General features: G+C 34.9%; 1 protein-coding gene across 3 annotated transcripts in view; it reads right to left on the bottom strand.

Annotated features, from left to right (window-relative positions):
• Nucleotides 1-19,380, bottom strand: part of ARHGAP5 (Rho GTPase activating protein 5) — a 70,696-nt gene that overhangs the window by 18,151 nt on the left and 33,165 nt on the right. For 2 of the 3 annotated variants that reach the window (XM_082617616.1, XM_082617615.1), the window contains exon 3: nucleotides 18,191-18,338. In XM_082617616.1, coding sequence (XP_082473742.1) covers nucleotides 18,191-18,338 — 148 coding nt within the window. The remainder of the gene's footprint in view (nucleotides 1-18,190; nucleotides 18,339-19,380) is intronic. The other variant, XM_082617617.1, reaches the window with a different exon arrangement.

Raw genomic sequence — 19,380 nt, 5'->3', positions numbered from 1 at the left:
TGCTGCAGCTAAGACTCGACGCAGCCTAATAAATTATATATATATATATATATATGTATAAAATGAACTCAAAATGGATCACAAACTTAAATGTAAAATGGAGAACTATAAAATTCCTAGAAGACAACATAGTAAAAAACCTAGATGACCTTGGCTATGATGATGCCTTTTTAGATAAAGACACAATCTGTGAAAAAAATATTGATAAGCTGGACTTTGTTAAAATTAAAAACTTCTGCTCTGTGAAAGACAACATCAAGAGAATTAGAAGACTAGTCACAGACTGGGAGTAAATATTTACAAAACACACATCTGATAAAGGACTGTTATCCAAAATATACCAAGAACTCTTAAAACTCAGTAATAAGAAAACAACTCCATTGTAAAATGGGGCAAAAACAGATACCTTATCAAAGAAGATCTACAGATGGCAAATAAACATATAAAAAGATGCTCCACATCACACGTGACTAGGGAATTGCAAGTTAAAACAACAATGAGACACCACTATTAGAATGGCCAAAATCCAGAACACTGACAACACCAATTGCTGACAAGGATGTGGAGAACAGGAACTCTCATTCAATGCTGGTGGGAAAGCAAAATGGTACAGACACTTTGGAAGACAGCTTGGTAGTTTCTTAACAAAACTAAATGTACTCTCCACACTTCTACCGCCAGGGGCCTGGGTTCGATCCTACAAGCTGTGCAGTGTGGACAAAAAAAAAAACAACAACAAAAAAACTAAACTAAATGTACTCTTACCATACCATCCAGCAATCATCCTGTTATTTTACCCAAAGGAAGTAGAAACATATCTACACAAGAATCTGCACACAAATGTTTACAACATTTATTTTATAGCTATAGCTATGTTTATAGCATAACTGTCCAAACTTGGAAGCATACAGGCTGTTCTTCAGGAGGTGAATGGATAATTAAACTGTGGTATACCCAGGCAATGGAATATTTCTCAATGCCAAAAAAGAAATGAGCTATTAAACCATGAAAAGACATGGAGGAAACTTAAATGCGTATTACTAAATGAAAGAAGCCAATCTGAAAAGCGTACATACTGTATGATTACAACTATATGACATTGTGGAAAAGGTAAAACTATGAAAACACTAAAAAGATCAATGGTTGCCAGGAGTGGGGGAGGTGGGGAGAGATGAATAGGCAGAGCACAGAAGATTTTTAGGGCAATGAAAATACTCTGTATGCTATTATAATGATGGATATGTCATTATACATATGTCCAAACCAACAGAATGTACAACATCAAGAGTGAACACTAATGTACACTATGAACTTTGGGTGATTATCATGTGTCAATGCAGGTTCATCCTTAGCAAAAAACGTACTATTCTGGTGAGTGATGTTGGTAATTGGGGGTGAGGAGGGTTTCATGTGTGGGGGGATAGGGGGTATATGGGAAATCTCTAAACCTCCCTCTTGATTTTGTTATAAACCTAAAACTTCTTTTAATAAAAAGATATAGACATATATAGATACATCAAAGCTTATAAGGATGAAGTAACATCAATGGAGCGAGAGTCTTTTAGCAATGATAAGTGACACTTCAGGGACAAGAATGCTACAGAAATAAGAAGGCTAAAGGCAGTATTTTTTTTCCTCAATCAAAAACAGTATTTTTAAATATGGGGGGGAAGTTATATTAAAGAAAGATATATGTATCTCTTTAATATCTAAGAAAAAGCAACAACAGTGTTCCAATCTTTCATTTTGTTACTTTCTTTACATATAATGCTTAAAAATACATAACGTAAACATGACATGCATTGTTTTCATTCCATGTTCAAAATAACGGACAAGAGGCCTTATGTTAATGATAAGGAAACAGACTTAGAAAAGTGAAGTGACTTGCTAAAATCAGAAACTGGGCAAGCCAGGGTCATTAGTGTGTCTCATTCAATATACAAAAGGAAATATTTTTGACATGCTACCTCATTTGTTTTATGCTAGGTGATTTCCTCTCTCTGCATGATTCCTATCACTGGGGTTGGGCATAGCAATTTCATGTCTAGTCATTTTTCCTAGAAAAAAAAAATGCGAGCATAGATGTAAACAAAAGGATAACTGCCATTATTGACTGTATCAAGACATATTCAGAAATAAGGAATTACTGAACCATAATTATCAAGATGTTAGATATGAAATATAGGTCATAAAAAATAATTCCAAAGTATCTTATCAAATGGAATGAAGTTTTGCTCATGTATTAAAAATATTACAAAACCATGTTGAATTTTCCCCCTTTGAAAAAGCTATATGTTTAAATGTGTAAACATTTAGAAGAAGAAAAACTTATCTCTTGCTCATGAAATCACAGGTGATTTTTTTCAGTTCTATTCCTTATGGACTCATCTGTACTTTTTTTTCCTGCTGTAATGAAATAGATAGTTCCTTTCCTTAAAACAAATCAAAACAAACAAACAAAAAAAACCCTGGCTATCAAAAATCACCTGTAAGCGATAATCGTAGTGGAGCCTGGACTAGAATCCAATTGTGTGACCTCAGACAAATTACTTAATTTCCCTGGGCCTCAGTTTCTTGCTCTGTAAAACAGAGATAGTAAATGCACACCCATGCCACAGAGGTGTGAAAATTAAATGAATAAACTACAGGGAATTCCCTGGCATTCCAGTGGTTAGAGCTCCATGCTTCCACTGCAGGGGACAAGGGTTCAATCCCTGGTTGGGGAACTAAGATCCCATAAGCCACACGGCACGGCTAAATAAACAAATAAATACTTTAAAAAAATTAAATGAATAAACAACACACTTATTTTATAGCATACCGAAAGTTTACTACACAAATAGGAAGCATTCAGTAAAAGCTGAATACATTACTAATTATTTCACCTTGGGGATAAAAAGAATAAGGGCTAGAGTGTTTCTTCAGACTTGCACCACATTCATTTTCCTGCCGGAATTTCACCATTAAAAACACAAAAGAGCTACAGGTATAATCACCTGGTTGTCAATAACAAAAAATGACAATTCCATATGTTTCAATCTAACTTAAAAACAAAGTATTTGACATAGCTTTCTCCTGAGAATAGCCTTTCTTTCCCTGTCATAACCACAGAGCATCTTGCATATTGTGTATCACCTTCATCATCCACTATTATCACAATGTAAAACCTGGGTTTTTAATGATATAACAGCTCAGCACAATACAAATTAGTCAATTGATATAAATGTAAATTATAAAAGACACATTGTAGCACAAATGCCTCCATTCTCTCATCTTTTGCAAAGGTCATGCATTTTTGTAGGAAAAAATAATAAAAGTTAATTCTAGTTTGTTAAATAAAGACTTAAAGAGATATCATTCATGTATAACTACTGGCACAAGGACACACACTTAGGATTATTAAAAATAAGTAGGGTTCATTTTTTAAACATTTATTAAAAAAGGATTTATTCACATGTCCTCCTAGTTTTAGGAGCTGGGGGTCCCTCCTCTCTTAGAGATTATGGTCTAATGGCTGTAGTGTTTAAAAAACAAAACAAAACAAAGCATTGGCTGTAACCCAATGACCAACTACTTCAAAGAAGAAAATGTTCTTGCTAACAGATAAAAATTTATTTCAAAACTGGAAAACACAAAAGGTAACATTAACATACTAAAAAATCTTAAGGAATTTCTGCTAGATAAAGGCATACTAAAATTATCTAAAGAGGGCTTCCCTGGTGGCGCAGTGCTTGAGAGTCCACCTGCCGAGGCAGGGGACACGGGTTCGTGCCCCAGTCCGGGAGGATCCCACATGCCGCGGAGCGGCTGGGCCCGTGAGCCATGGCCGCTGAGCCTGCGTGTCCGGAGCCTGTGCTCCGCAATGGGAGAGGCCACAACAGTGAGAGGCCCGCGTACCGCAAAAAAAAAAAAAAAAAAAAAAAAAAAAAAAAAAAAATAAAATAAAATTATCTAAAGAAAGGCTTTAAGGTCTAATTTATATTCCTCTTTGCTAGATCAGGAATAAGCAAGTCACACTTGAATCATTAAATTCAGATGCCAATGATACCAACTTTTAGCATTATCTGACACGGATAAGGTTATTAAAAGCCTAGAATTTCAAAAGCAACATAAAAAGTCCTTTAGGAAATAATATGTCTCCTAGTGTGATGCATTAAGAAAGACACAACAGCCCTGTGTAGAATTCCAGCCAAAAATGTTTACCTTAAATCTGACCAGGAATCAGACAAAATTCAGGAACATTCTGCAAAAAAGTGACTTAAAATTTTCAAAGAATGTGTCAGGAAAACATACGTAAGGGTAAGGAACTATTCTAGATTAAAGAAAACTAAAGAAACATAACAAGAAATGCAATGCACGATCCTTGACTGGACCCTAAAGTGAAAGAACAAAAAAGTTGTAAGAGGGCATTATTGGGACAATGAAGGAAATTTTATTATAAATAAAATACTAAGTAACAGTATTTTATCAATGTTATATTTCCCGAAGGTGGTATTTATACTGTGGTTATGTGGAGAAAACGTCCTTGTTCTTAAGAGACACATGCCAAAAAGATTTAAGAGCAAAGTGCCATGATGTCTGTAACTTTCAAATGGTTTGGGGGGAAAAAAAAAAAAGTTGGGGAGAAATGTGGCAACCCAGCCCCCCATCCAAACTGGTATATCTAGATGAAAGGTATATGGATGCTCAATCATACTATTCTTGCAACATTTCTGAAGGTTCAAAAGTTTTCAAAATGTGAAGAAATAAAGAAAATATGGGATAGTTACTTCAGATTTGTGGTCACATATTTAACATGAAATGCATGGTTTTTGTTTTTCTACAGCTATAATCTACTTTCTGGTCCAACCACAGAGTAGACAGGGAGTTAGTTTAACCAAAGTTGAGGTTTGCCAAGAGAATAACATGGTGGGGGTTGAGAAGGTATGCAAAGGAGTGAATATAAAAATGGATTGAGATATATATAGGTAAGACAAGGAAGTACAGAAGACATTAGGTAATGACATTTAGTGAAAAAGTGTCAGAATAATGAAAATTAGTAGCAGTTCTTCAAAAAAGCAAGTGGGAATGCTTTTAAATAAAATAAATAAAATAAAAAGAAAATTATATATTTAAATAAAAAGAAAGTTATACTGACCTTTATTTTAGCAATAAAACAAAGATTTGTTTTACCCATTTCACCTCATTTATTTCATCCATCATTGGTGTGTTGGAACAACATACTTTTTAGACCAATATTTAAAGAAACTTACTGAGACATTCATCCTTCTAACAGAGTCTTAGCAGAAAAAATAACCTCTAAGCTATACAGATAGTTTATTTCTTTATAATTCATTTGTAATAGTGGGGGCATTCCAGATTAACTACATCTACATGCAAGTATAAATTTTAGGATACATAGGTAAAGAAATTATTCCCCTATCTGGAACTTGGTCATCTGCTCACCTAACCTGTCATAATTGAAAAAAATGGAAACAAAAAGGATTATAAATAGCCAAAAAGATGTACAAAGCCCTTGCACTAAAATATATTATTTCCTTTATAGGAGGAATACCTCCTGTTTTTCCACAGATTCTATTTAACCTAACCAAAAACACAACTAACTCTGTCATATGTTTTCCTGACTCACAGCAGATTAGAAGTTGCAAACTGGAAAAGCAAAATAAGATTATAAGCAGCAGGAGGTACACTGACAACAAAGCAGGAAATTGAAAAACTATAAAATCTAGAAAAAAATTTAGAAAGTCTCTAACATAGGAATGCTTCAAAAGATTCTGAAGATAGCACGTTTTTAATACCAGAGAAAACTTTCATTAAAATATCATTCTAAAGGATAAAAGGATAAAGGAAGAAACACTTCCTAGCTCACAGTATGAGGTATTACCCCATACTAAAGCCAGACAGACACCAAATGAAAGAAAACTATGGACCAATATCCTTTATGAATACAGATGCAAAAAACTTTAACAAAACACTAGTAAACTGAATGCAACAGCATTAAAAAGATTACATACCATGAGCAAGTGGGATTTATCACAGGAATGCAAAAGTGGTTCAACATAAGAAAAAAACAATCAATGCAACTCACCACATCAATAGAATGAAAGAAAAAAACCCCACATGATCATCTCAATTGAGAAAGAAAAACCATTTCACAAAATCCAACACCCTTTTCATGATAAAAAATACTTAACTAGGAATAAAAGGTTTTATGGGTTGACTCTGTCTCCCCAAAAGATATGTTGATGTCACAACCCCCTAAGACCTCAGAAGGGGAACTTATTTGGAAACAGGGTCATCACAGATGTAATCAGCTAAGATAAGATGACATCATACTGGAGTAGGGTGAGTCCTTAATACAATGACTAGTGTCTTTCTTAGAAGACAGAGACACAGGGAGAACCCCAAAGGCTGAGACTGGAGTTAACACTGCTGCAAGCCAAGGAACACCAAGGATTGACAGCCACCACCAGAAGCCAGAAAGAGGCAAGGAAAGATTCTACCCAGAGTCTCAGATGAAGTGTGACCCAGCTGACATCTTGATTTCAGATTTCCAGCCTTTAGACTGTTGGCAAATAAATTTCTGTTGTTTTAAACTACTCAGTCTGTGGGACTTCATTATGGCAACTCCAGGAAACTAATACAGAAGGGAACTTCCACGATGCGATAAAGAGCATTTATGAAAAACTCAGAGCTAACATAATGGTGAAAGAATGAAAGTTTTTCTCTAAAGTAAGGAATACCAGCAATGCCTGCTTTCACCACAGCTTTTCAACATTACACTGGAAGTTCAAGTCAGAGCAAGACAAAGAGATAAAATGCAACCAAATTTCAAAGGAAGAAGTAAAGCTATCCCTATTCACAATGGATATGACCTTATATACAGACAAAATCCCAAATACACCCACACACCAAAAAAACTAATAAGCTAATAAAAAAAACTTCAGCAAAGTTGCAGGATAAAAGATAATCCCACAAAAATCAGTTCTATATAGTAGAAACAAACATTCCGAACATGAAATTTAAGAAAATAATTCCGTTTATAACAGCATCCAAAAGAATAAAATACCTAGGAATAAACTTAGCCAAGGAAATGCAAGACTTGTACAGTGAAAACTATAAAACAGTGTTGAGAGAAATTAAAGAAGACCTAAATAAATGGAAAGACATCTAGTGTTCATGGATTGGAAGACTTAATACTGTTAAGATGGAAATATTACCAAAGTCATCTACAGATCAAAATGCAATCCCTATCAAAAAGGAATAATAGGATGGCTAGAATTAAAACACACACACAGGACAGCTACATGTAAAAGAATGAAATTAGAACACTCCCTAACACCATACACAAAAATAAGTTCAAAATGGACTAAAGACCTAAGTGTAAGACTGGACACTATAAAACTCTTAGAGGAAAACATAGGAAGAAAACTCTTTGACATAAATCACAGCAAGATTCTTTTTGACCCACCTCCTAGAGTAAAGGAAATGAAAACAAAAATAAACAAACGGGACTTAGTGAAACTTAAAAAGATTTTGCACAGCAAAGGAAACTATAAACAAAACAAAAAGACAACCCTCAGAATGGGTGGGAGAAAATATTTGCAAACGAATCAATGGACAAAGGATTAATCTCCAAAATATATAAACAGCTCATGCAGCTCAATATTAAAAAAACAAACAACCCAATCCAAAAATGGGCAGAAGACCTAAATAGACATTTCTCCAAAGAAGACATATAGATGGCCAACAGGCACATGAAAAGCTGCTCAACACCACTAATTATTAGAGAAATGCAAATCAAAACTACAATGAGGTATCACCTCACACCGGTCAGAATGGCCATCATCAAAAAATCTACAAACAATAAATGCTGGAGAGGGTGTGGAGCAAAGGGAACCCTCTTGCATTGTTGGTGGGAATGTAAATTGATACAGCCACTATGGAGAACAGTATGAGGGTTCCTTAAAAAATTAAAAATAGAATTACCACATGAGCCCAGCAATCCCACTACTGGGCATATACCCAGAGAAAACCGTAATTCAAAAAGACACATGCACCCCAATGTTCACTGCAGCACTATTTACAATAGCCACGACATGGAAGCAACTTAAATGCCCATCGACAGATGAATGGATAAAGAAGATGTGGCACATATATACAATGGAATATTACTCAGCCATAAAAAGGAATGAAACTGGGTCATTTGTAGAGATGTGGATGGACCTAGAGACCGTCATACAGAGTGAAGTGAGCCAGAAACAGAAGAACAAATATCATATATTAACACATATATGTGGAATCTAGAAAAATGGTACAGATGAACAAGTTTGCAAGGCAGAAATAGAGACACAGATTTAGAGAACAAATGTATAGACACCAAGGGGGGAAAGTGGGGGAGTGGTGATGGTGGGATGAATTGGGAGATTGGGATTGACATATATACACTAATATGTATAAAATAGATAACTAATAAGAACCTGCTGTATAAAAAAATAAAAATAAATAAAACACACACACACACACACACACACACAGAATATAACATGTGTTGAGGAGGATGTGGACAAATTTGAACCCTTATACATTGCTGATGGAAATGTAAAATGTAGAAAACAGTTTGACATTTCCTCAAAAAGTTAAATATAGAATTACCATACAACCCACCATTTCACTCCTAAGTATGTACCCAAAATAACTGAAAACAGGTATTAAACAAATATTTGTACATGAATGTTCACTTCTGCACTGTTCACAATAGCAAAAGGGTGGAAACAAACCAAATGCCCACCAATTGAACAAATAAACAAAATGTGGTATGTATCCATACAATGACACGTTACAACAGATGAATCTCAAAAACATTATGCGAAATGACAGAAGCCAGACAAAAGGTCACACATTGTGTGATTCCATTTATATGAACTATCCAGAATAAGTAAATCCATAAAGACAAAAGTAAGTTTATAGTTGCAGAGGATGGAGCAAGGGGGGGAAAGGGAAGGGAATAACCACTTAATTGGTATAGTTTTCTTTGGGGTGATGAAAATCTTTGGAACTAGATGAAGCAGTGGTTGTACAACAACATGGTAAATGTACTACATGTCACTGAACTGTATACTTTAAAATGGTTAATTTTATAATATATGAATTTCACCTGAATAAAAATGTAAAAAAAAAAAAGTATTCTCAGTCATCTAACCCCTGTAACTTCAAAGATGATAACTATGCTTCCTTCTTATTAAAAATTTTCTTCTTACTGTTTTAGGGCTCCATTCTTTTGTGTGACCTTTTCTTCTCACTCTCTATGCTCACCCTGAATTTCATCAGCACATAGTTTACATTAATATCTATACAATGACAATTACCAAAGTCACATCTTAAGACCAAATAACTGGGCTTCCCTGGTGGCACAGCAGTTGAGAGTCCATCTGCCGATGCAGGGGACACGGGTTCGTGCCCCGGTCCGGGAAGATCCCACATGCCATGGGGCGGCTAGGCCCGTGAGCCATGGCTGCTGAGCCTGCGCCTCCAGAGCCTGTGCTCTGCAATGGGAGAGGCCCCGTGCCCCTGCCAGTCTGTGGAAAAATTGTCTTCTACAAAACCGATCCCTGGGGCCAAAAAAGTTGGGGACCACTGCCCTACAGGCACCTTAAGATTTAAGATGTACATAATATGAATCTATTATCAAACTGTCAAATCTGCTTTTCATACCATAATTCCTGTTTTCATTAATGGTGTACCACCTATAGTCACCCTAATATAGAATCTGAGAGGCATTTTTGAGACTATTTCAACTCCTTATCTATCCTAAATAGTTTCTGAGACAGGACTATTACTCTTTCTTTTCAATCTCTCTCCACCACACTTTCTGTCTACTTAAAACGTATACTAATATTTCAAGGGTCATTTCCTAACTGGAACTTAGCACAACTTCAACTAAAAACTGTAAAATTTATATGAAACAACAGTTTTCAGACACTGAACTATAGGCAGCTCAAAACTAATCTGTAAGGAAAAAGAAGCAAATAAACTAAAATGTCTGAATGCCCCGATTTAGTGCCTGGAAACAGATTTTAGATAGCAGTGCAGAGAGGTGGAATCATAATGGCCCACCAGAGTTGAGAATATGGAGACAGGAGTTCAGAAAGGATGAGATGTCTAGAATTTGTGAGGTAGAGTACCAAAAAAAGAGGGAGAGATATATAGAGAAAGAGCCTCAGAGATATGCAGAAAAGACACTGGAGTCTTTGGTTGAATACTGCAAGTGTGTGAGAGGAAACTTTCTGAGGACAGGGGCTGAGACTAGTCCAAGTTCCATTCTCAAAAGACTTTTTTTTCTTAAGTATTGTTTTCTTTTTTTAATTGAAGTATAGCTGATTTAAGACCCTCTAATATGCAGGGCACTAAGTGAAGTCTTCACACCTTAAAGTAGGTCCAAATAAATACTAGAATAAAAGCTGCCGTGGCTCTGCCAAAATAAACTTACAAGCAAGCCTAGAAAGGACCAGACTGATACACAAAAGGCTTATTAACACATGAAAAAACAAATCCAACACTCTTTAAAGGAACACTAGAAAATTCACCGCGCAAAATGAAAAATTCAAAATGTCTGATATGAAATCAAAACCACCAGTCAAAGAAGCAGAAAAATACAACCCATAATCAGGAGAAAAGCCAACAGAAACATAAACAGATCGAGAAATAAAATATGACAGAATCCATAAAACAAGGGCCTTAAAACAGCTATTATAAATTTTATAAGTATATTTAAAGATGTAAAAGAAAATATCAACATGATATTGATAAATGAAACAAATAAAAAAGAGACTTAAAATGGAACTTCTAGATTTGACCATACAGGGGAAAAAAAAAAATCAGTGAACTAGAAGATATAGCAATAGATACACAGTCTAGGTGAAATGAAACACTGAAAGAAAAAAAGGTTTAAAAAAATGAAAAGTCTCAGTAAGCTGTGGAACAATTTTAAGATGTCTAACACCATGTAACTGGAGTCCATAACTGGGAAATAGAACAGGAAAAAATATTTCAATAATGGCCGCAAATTTGAAAATTATAAACCATGAGATCTAAGAAGCTCCAGAAACCTCAAGCAGAAGTGTTTTTTTTTTTAAAGCACACACTAAAATACATTTTTAATAAAGTTGCTAAAAACTAGAGAGAATAATGTTAAAAGCAGCTGGGAATCGAGGGAGAAAGGGGAACACATCATATACAGAGGAATACTGCTAAGAATAGCAGCAGATTTCCTTTTAAATATCATGCAGAAGACAAGAAGCAGTCTTTAAAAAGCTGAAAAGAAGAGCTTCCCTGGTGGTGCAGTGGTTACCCGCCTGCCAATGCAGGGGATACGGGTTCACACCCTGGTCCAGGAAGATCCCACATGCCACAGAGCAATTAAGCCCGTGTGCCACAACTACTGAGCCTGCACTCTAGAGCCCGCAAGCCACAACTACTGAGCCCATGTGCCACAATTACTGAAGCCCGCGTGTCTAGAGCCCATGATCCGCAACAAGAGAAGCCACTGCAATGAGAAGCTCGCACACTGCAATGAAGAGTAGCCCCCGCTTGCTGCAACTAGAGAAAGCCCGCGCATAGCAACTTAGACCTAATGCAGCCAAAAATAAATAAAATAAATAAATAAAAAATAAAAAAGCTGAAAAGATAAAAGAAATCCATCAACAGCCTAGAACTATCAGAAGAACAAAGTTGATGGACTACACTTCTCAATTTCAAAACTTACTAGAAAGCTAAAATAATGAAAACAAAGTGGTACTGGCAAAAAAGGATAGGCATAGGGACTTCCCTGGTGGTGCAGTGGTTAAGACTCCATGCTCCCAATGCAGGGGGCCCAGGTTCAATCCCTGGTCAGGGAACTAGATCCCACATGCATGCTGCAACTAAGAGTTCGCATGCCACAACTGAGAAGCCGGCATACTGCAACTGAGGAGCCAATGAGCCACAACTAAGGAGCCCACCTGCCACAACTAAGACCCAGTGCAACCAAATAAATATTTTTAAAAAATGGATAGGCATATAGATCAATGGAATAAATGTGGAAGTGCAGAAATACTCATATTTACAGTCAACTGATTTTCAAAAAGAATGCCAAGGCAATTCAATAAGTGGTGCTTGGACAATGGATACGTAGAAGCGAACGAATCAAGCTGGAATCCTTCTTTGTGCCATATGCAAAAATTAACTCAAAATGGATCACAGACCTCAATGAAAGAGCTAAAACCAAAAAACTCATAGAAGAATATATAGGAATAAATCTTTGTGATCTTGGGTTTGGCAAAACCTTCTTAGATATGATACCATGTGCACAGTAACAAATTTTTTTAAAAAACTGGATTTCATCAAAATTTTCAACTTTTGTGCTTCAAACGATACCAACAAGGAATCTGGGGAAAAAATTTTTGCAAGTCATATTGAAAGCAACTTGTATCCAGGATATATAAAGAGCTCTTAAACTCAACAGTAAGACAAACAACTCAATTTAAAATGGTAAAGTATCTGAATATATACTTCTCCAAAGAAGATATACAAATGGCCAATAAACACCTGAAAATATGTTCAACATCATTTGTCATCAGGGAAATGAAAATCAAAACCATATGAGATACCATTTCATACCCACTAGGATGGCTATAATCAAAAAATCAGAAAATAAGTGCTAGCAAAGATGTGGAGAAACTGGAACTCTTGCATATTGCTGGTGGGAATGTAAAATGGTGCAGCCACTTTGGAAGACAGTCTGGTAAATTCCTCAAAAGGTTAAACATAGAGCTACCATATGATCTAGAAATTCCACTCTTAGGTATATATACTCAAAAGAAGTGAAAAACGTGTCCACACAAAACTTTTACAGGAGGGTTCACAGCAGCAATATTCACAATAGTCAAAAAGTGGCAAACAACACAAATGTTCATCAATGGAAAATTATTCAACAATAAAAATGAATGAAGTACTGATAGATGCTAACACTGATGTTATAAAGCACTATGTTAAATCAAAGAAGCCAGTCATAAAAGACCAGAACAGGTAAATCTAGAGACAGAAAGTTAAGGGGGGGTGGGTGTGGAGAAGAAGGACTGACTGCTTAATGGGTGGGGTTTATTTTGGGAGTGATGAAAATGCTCTAAAACTGAAATTGCCAATGGCTGCACAATTCTATGAATATACAAATATACCACTGGATTGTACAATTTAAATGGGTGAATTGTAGAGTATGTGATATCTTTCAAAAATAAGGATAATTGTCTGTTTAAAGCAAAAATTATGAACATATACTGTGATGTTTAAAACATATTGTAAAATTAAAATGTACAACAAAAGAACAAGGGATAGGAGGGTTAAATGAACTGCTCCAAGGTTCTTAAGCTACATATCATGGTGGTGTAATGCTGCCTGAAGATGAACTGTGATCAAACAGAGTGATAAAAATCACAAATGCACAATTAACTACAGTTCTGTATCTACACTGTTAGCCACATTTAACATGATTCTGAAGGAGCAGGACTGACCTTATGTACAAGTCCCCTTTTCCCGCAAAAATGAATGAAAAAACAGAGTCAGCATCTTTTAAACCAGTGGCCACATAGTGAAAACTGTACATCGTTGTCCATTCATTTAAAAAGCAAAGTCACTAGGGTGGTATAAAAGTGGTAACTGATGCCTTTTTAACTTTCTGAACTTTTTATTATTTCAAATTCTAGAGCACCACTAAAAAATCCTAACAGATAAATATAACTAATAACCCTGACATTAGAGTTAAAATAGAATAAAAAATATTCAGTTAATCCAAAAGAAGGCAGGAAAAGAAGAGAAAAGGAATAATGTTCACATGAGACAAAAAGAAAATAAAAACAAGATGGCAGATTTTAAACCAGTTATATTGATTATTACATGAAAAGCCAATGATCTAATAAACGCTCCGCTTAAAAGAAGTGGATTGTCAGATTCAGATATGCTATCCACAAGAAACTACGTTAAATATAAAGATACAAATGAAAGGATGAAAAACGATATACCACATAGACACTATTCAAAAGAAAATACCATTGGCTATGTTAATTTTAGACGAATGAGGCTTCAGAACAAGGAGAATGCTTCATAATAATAATAGGTCAGTTCACAAAAAAAGACATAATCCTAAATGTATGTGCAACTAAAAGAATTTCAAAACACATGAAGCAAAAACTAACAAAACTGAAAGGAGAAACAGACAAATCTCAATCATGATTTCAGATTTCAATAGTACTCAATTAAAAAAACAAGTCAACAAGAAAACCAGTAAGGATAGACAAGACTTGTCGAATACTCTCAAGAACCTGACCTGACATTTATAGAACCCTTCACCCAATGGCTTAAAAAAAACATTCTGCTGAAGGCTCCATGGAACATTCTTCAGAACAGACACATTCTGGGCTATAAATAACAAGTCTCAATAAACTTACACTGAAATCAAACTGTTTTCCAACTACAACAGAATTAAACTAGAAATGAATAACAGAAAGATATCTGGAAAACATTTAGAAATAAAACACTTTTAATAATCAATGAGTTAAATTAAAAAGTCAAAAGGAAAATTACAAAGTATTTTGAACTGAATGAAAATGGAAACATATCAAGATCAGTGACACACAGCTAAAATAATGTTTACAGGAAATTTTTAAACATTTAACATTATAGTAGAAGACTGGTCAAAATCATTATCTAGCTTCCATTTTAAGAAACCATAAAGAAACAAAATGAAAGCAGAAAGAAGGAAAACAGAAAAAAAGAATTCAATGAATTTAGAAAAGGACGAGAAGAAAATCAATAAAACCAAAAGTTGGTTCTTTGAAAGATCAATAAAATTGATAAACCTCTCTCAAGAGGACAAAAAAAGAAATCAGTAATGCCAAAAACAAAAGAGAAGACAGATGCTACAGACATTAAAAGTATGATAAGGAATTTTATAAACCACTTCTGCCAACTTGAATGAAATGGACAAACTTCTTGAAAGACACAAACAATCAATGCTTACTGAAGAAACTGAAAATCTGTACAGCCCTGTATCTATTAAAGGAATTTAATGTATAGTTAAAAGCCTCCTCACAAACAAGATTCCAGGTCCAAATAGTTTCCCGGGTGAATTCTACAGAAATTTAATAAAGAAATATTACCATTCTATACAAACTTTTCCAGAAAATAGACTTCAGTCTATGATGCCAGGTTTACCCTGATAGCAAAACCAGACAAAGACACTGTAAGAAAAGAAAACTATAGACCAATATTTCTTAGAATGCAGAAATCTTTAACATTTTAGCAAACTGGATCCAGCGATAAAACATTATGACCAAGAGGTGTATGACTAACCCGGGAACGCAAGGTTAGTTTAAAGATCAACATTTAAAAATCAATTAATGGGGTTTCCCTGGTGGCACAGTGGTTAAGATTCCACCCGCCAATACAGGGGACACGGGTTCGTGCCCTGGCCGGGAAGATCCCACATGCCGCGGATCAACTAAGCCCGTGCACCACAACTACTGAGCCTGCGCTCTAGAGCCCATGAGTCACAACTACTGAAGCCTGCGTGCCTAGAGCCTAAGCCCGTGCACAGCAACGAAGACCCAATGAAGACCCCACAGCCAAAAAAAAAACCTCAAAAAAAATCAATTAATATAATTCACCACATAAACAGACTTTAATAAGAACTCTAGGATCATATCAACAGAAGCAGAAAAGCCACATGACAAAATCAACATCCGTTTTGGATAAAAATGCAGCAAACTAAGAATAGAAGGATTGGGACTTTCCTGGTGGTCCAGTGGTAAAGAATCCACCTTCCAATGCAGGGGACGCGGGTTCAATTCCTGGTCAGGGAACTAAGATCCCACATGCCGCAGGGCAACTAAAACCCACATGCCACAACTACGGAGCTCATGTGCCCCAACTAGAGCCAGCATGCTGCAAACTAAAGAGTCCTGGCGCTCTGGAACCCGCACGCCACAACTAGAGAGAAGCCCAAGTACCACAACGAAGAGCCCGAGCACCGCAACGAGAAAGATCCCGCGTGCCTCAATGAAGACCCCACATGCCTCAACTAAGACCCAATGCAGACATAAATAAATAAATAAATAAATATCTTAAAAAATAAAAATAAATAAAAATAAAAGATCCAGTGCTTTCTTTAAAGAAATAGAATAGAAGGATATTTTTCAACCTGATAAAGAATATCTACAAAAAACTAAGAGCTAACATACCTGACAAAAGACTAGATGCTTTCTGAGGTGATAAAAATGTTCTATATCTTGATTGTGGTGGTGTTTATATGACTATAGAGTTATTAAAACTCATACTGTATAATTAAAATTGGTAAATTTTATTGCATGTAAGTTATGACAGTAAAGCTGATTTTTAAAACTTCCACCATATTTTCTTCAGGGTTGTTTAAAAGAAGGTTAGTCCTCTAAACAAGGGTGTTGATTATATTTATGTTACAAGTTAAACCTTAAATATGGAGATGGCTGCTCCAGTCCATAATGAGAATCTGATATTCAATTCTTAGACAACTGAGAATTTCTGCTAAAATGGATTAGCATTAATCAGTAACAAAATAATACATACTACTACATCAAAAGAACTAGCTTTAATCTTTATATAAGTATTCTTATGGTCTTATGGTACCTAAGTATACTTCTAACAAAGCACTTAAATATATAAATTACCTGCCAGTTGACTGAACTAACTCAAATGTTGCTAAGAATTGAACTAGAATTTTCATTTTATCTTACACTTGGAATTTATTTTCCTCAAGCCAAATCACTCAACTACAATGAAAATATTCAAGAAGTGGGACTTTTTAATTATAAAAATAAATGTACAAAATGCAATCCATTATTACTTTATTGCTATTTTCTAATCACTAAAGAAAAGTCTTTTTGAATTGCTCAGTCATATCCACAAGGCCTAATTATATTACTAGAGAAAATGAGATTTCTTTAACCTCAAAGCAGATAGCTAATATTATAAGAACCTCTGCATTTCTACTATGCTAAAGATGGACAGAAATACATAAAGAAATTTGCCTAATACTTCTGTTGAAGGAAAAAACAAATGATTAAAGGCATATCCAAATACAGGCTCTATAAATTAAAATTTATTAACTTAAGGGAGAAGATAGGCTATTTCAACTCTAATACCAGTGGATAACAGGTATTGCCCCATATTCCACTCGTTATTAAAACTGAAAGTTAGCACTTCTCACCAGACAACCTAATATGTATGTACAGAACTTAGCTGACAGTCAAGATTAAATGGTATGGCGTACATACACCTAAGTAAAAATGAGCTTGATTTTTTGGATAGGACATGGGCATCCTAACTTGTTTATTCTTTAAACAATACTTGTTTATCAAAAGAGGTCATTAAGAATAAATAAAGCTAAAATGAAATTAGCTCATGTTTTCAAACCATTAAATTTTGGAGTCCATTCAAATCACTGAAGTTTCATGGTTAACTTGTATTCATTTTAAATGCACATAAACATAATATTCTTCTGCCTTTATAACCCAACTTTGACTAGTCCAACCCTCAGTAATAGTTTCATTACACAAAGTAAACATAAGAGCAGGCTTGTTTTTAAAACAGTGGGATATCTACACACTCCTTACAAATACAACTCAAACCATACAAACCATATTAAGCTAGTGCTGCTGAATAAATAGTAACATCACAAACAAGCTACCTCTTGCACATTCACAAATATTGCTATGAATTTTTAAAAGAAAAATTCACGTGTAAAATGAGTTAAAAAATAGAATTAGACTTAAAATGTTGCAAACATTCAAATTACTGATTTAAATCATATCTATGATTAAACAGTAGCTTAATTTAATAACTGAGTTATTCTAAATTCCAGAATAAGGTAAGTTTAACATTTTAGTATTTGACTTAGCCATTTAATAAAGAGAAGTCCAACCAAAGCATGACTGGCTAACAACAAAACTGCTTTCAAATATCAGATGGTTACATCAAGAATTAATACTCAAGATAATCAATCCTAATGAGAACGATACACCTCTTTCAAATTTTAGCTTGAATCAGGAACATTTGACAAACTATTGGTGTAGCAAAAGTGAAATTTTATATCAAACCTCTTGCAATGATACTTCTATCCTACCTGTATCTTCAATAAATTCCACACATTTTTCAACAAATAGTGGTATGGGCTTCTCAGCTGTAACCAGATCCTGGAGGGGCATCCCAAAGTAATTACTTTCCCAATTTCTACGTGTTGGTGGGTTGAAGTTCTTAGTTTTCTTTTTCTGCTATAAGAAAACATATTCAAGTTAAAACTATTAAAATTAATTTCCTTCAGAAAAACATTAGTATTAAGCAATGTAAATAAACATTTTGTATCAAAAGATACATTTAAAAGCCATATCCAACCTAAATGCCCATCAATACCGGTTCATTAAATAAATTCTGCTAGAAGCAGCAACGTGACCAAGAGAAAGAGACAAAAGTGAACAGACAAAAAAATGGCTGAATAGAAGAAACTTTTCCCTTTGGAAAATAATAGAAAACTGGATAGGTAGGGAAATTAGAAAAGATCATTTTTCAGTGCCAAGTGAAAAGGAGAAACTAGGAGTAAGCAATGCTCAATTCAGTTTCAGTGTGGTCTGTTGATTGGTGCATTTGTTATTTGGTCTTTGGGGAAGTTCCAAGTGAGATTTTTGTGCATAGCTATATTAGTAAGAATATAACATAGCTTTAATTATTGATTATACAATGAAGCTATGCAACTCCAGGAGTTTTAACCCCATCATTTCCCCATTTTCTTCCTATCTATTGACTCTAGTTCTTAAATATTAAGGTAATTTTTATAAAAGAAAATAACATCCTAGTGGGAAAGGAGATGTTAATTTAGTCTATTAAAAATGTTTTATTAAGCACCCCCAAAAAGATGATTTTTATAAGTAATGAACAAAACATTTTCACAATAATAAAAAAACAAAATTATGTAAGAATTTTCAAAGTTTAATTTCAATATTGCATTGGGAGTAAATGGGTTCTTAAGCAGGGAGCGAACATTTCAAAAACCTAAGGAAATACTGCCTGGAATTCAACCCTTAAGGAGATTCTGAGTCAGTCTTCCTTAAAGTAGGGTGTATTTATATTTGTCATAAGTATTGTTACTGACTTACAAATCACATAAAAACATACCATTTCTAATCAGAAAAGTGTGTGTGGGGGCAGGGGAGGGAACACAGGCAGAGCTTTCAATGCTTAAAGCAACAGTCCTCATTTTAATTTCCAGTTCTTCCCAGAGGAGTCTCTTCTTTGGATGGACTGATCTTTCAATGTGTT

This window comes from Mesoplodon mirus (assembly GCF_964341445.2).
Source record: "Mesoplodon mirus genome assembly, chromosome: 4".
Lineage (NCBI taxonomy): Eukaryota > Metazoa > Chordata > Mammalia > Artiodactyla > Ziphiidae > Mesoplodon > Mesoplodon mirus.
Note: the sequence above shows the minus strand (reverse complement) of the source record. Positions and strands in the feature narration are given on the sequence as shown.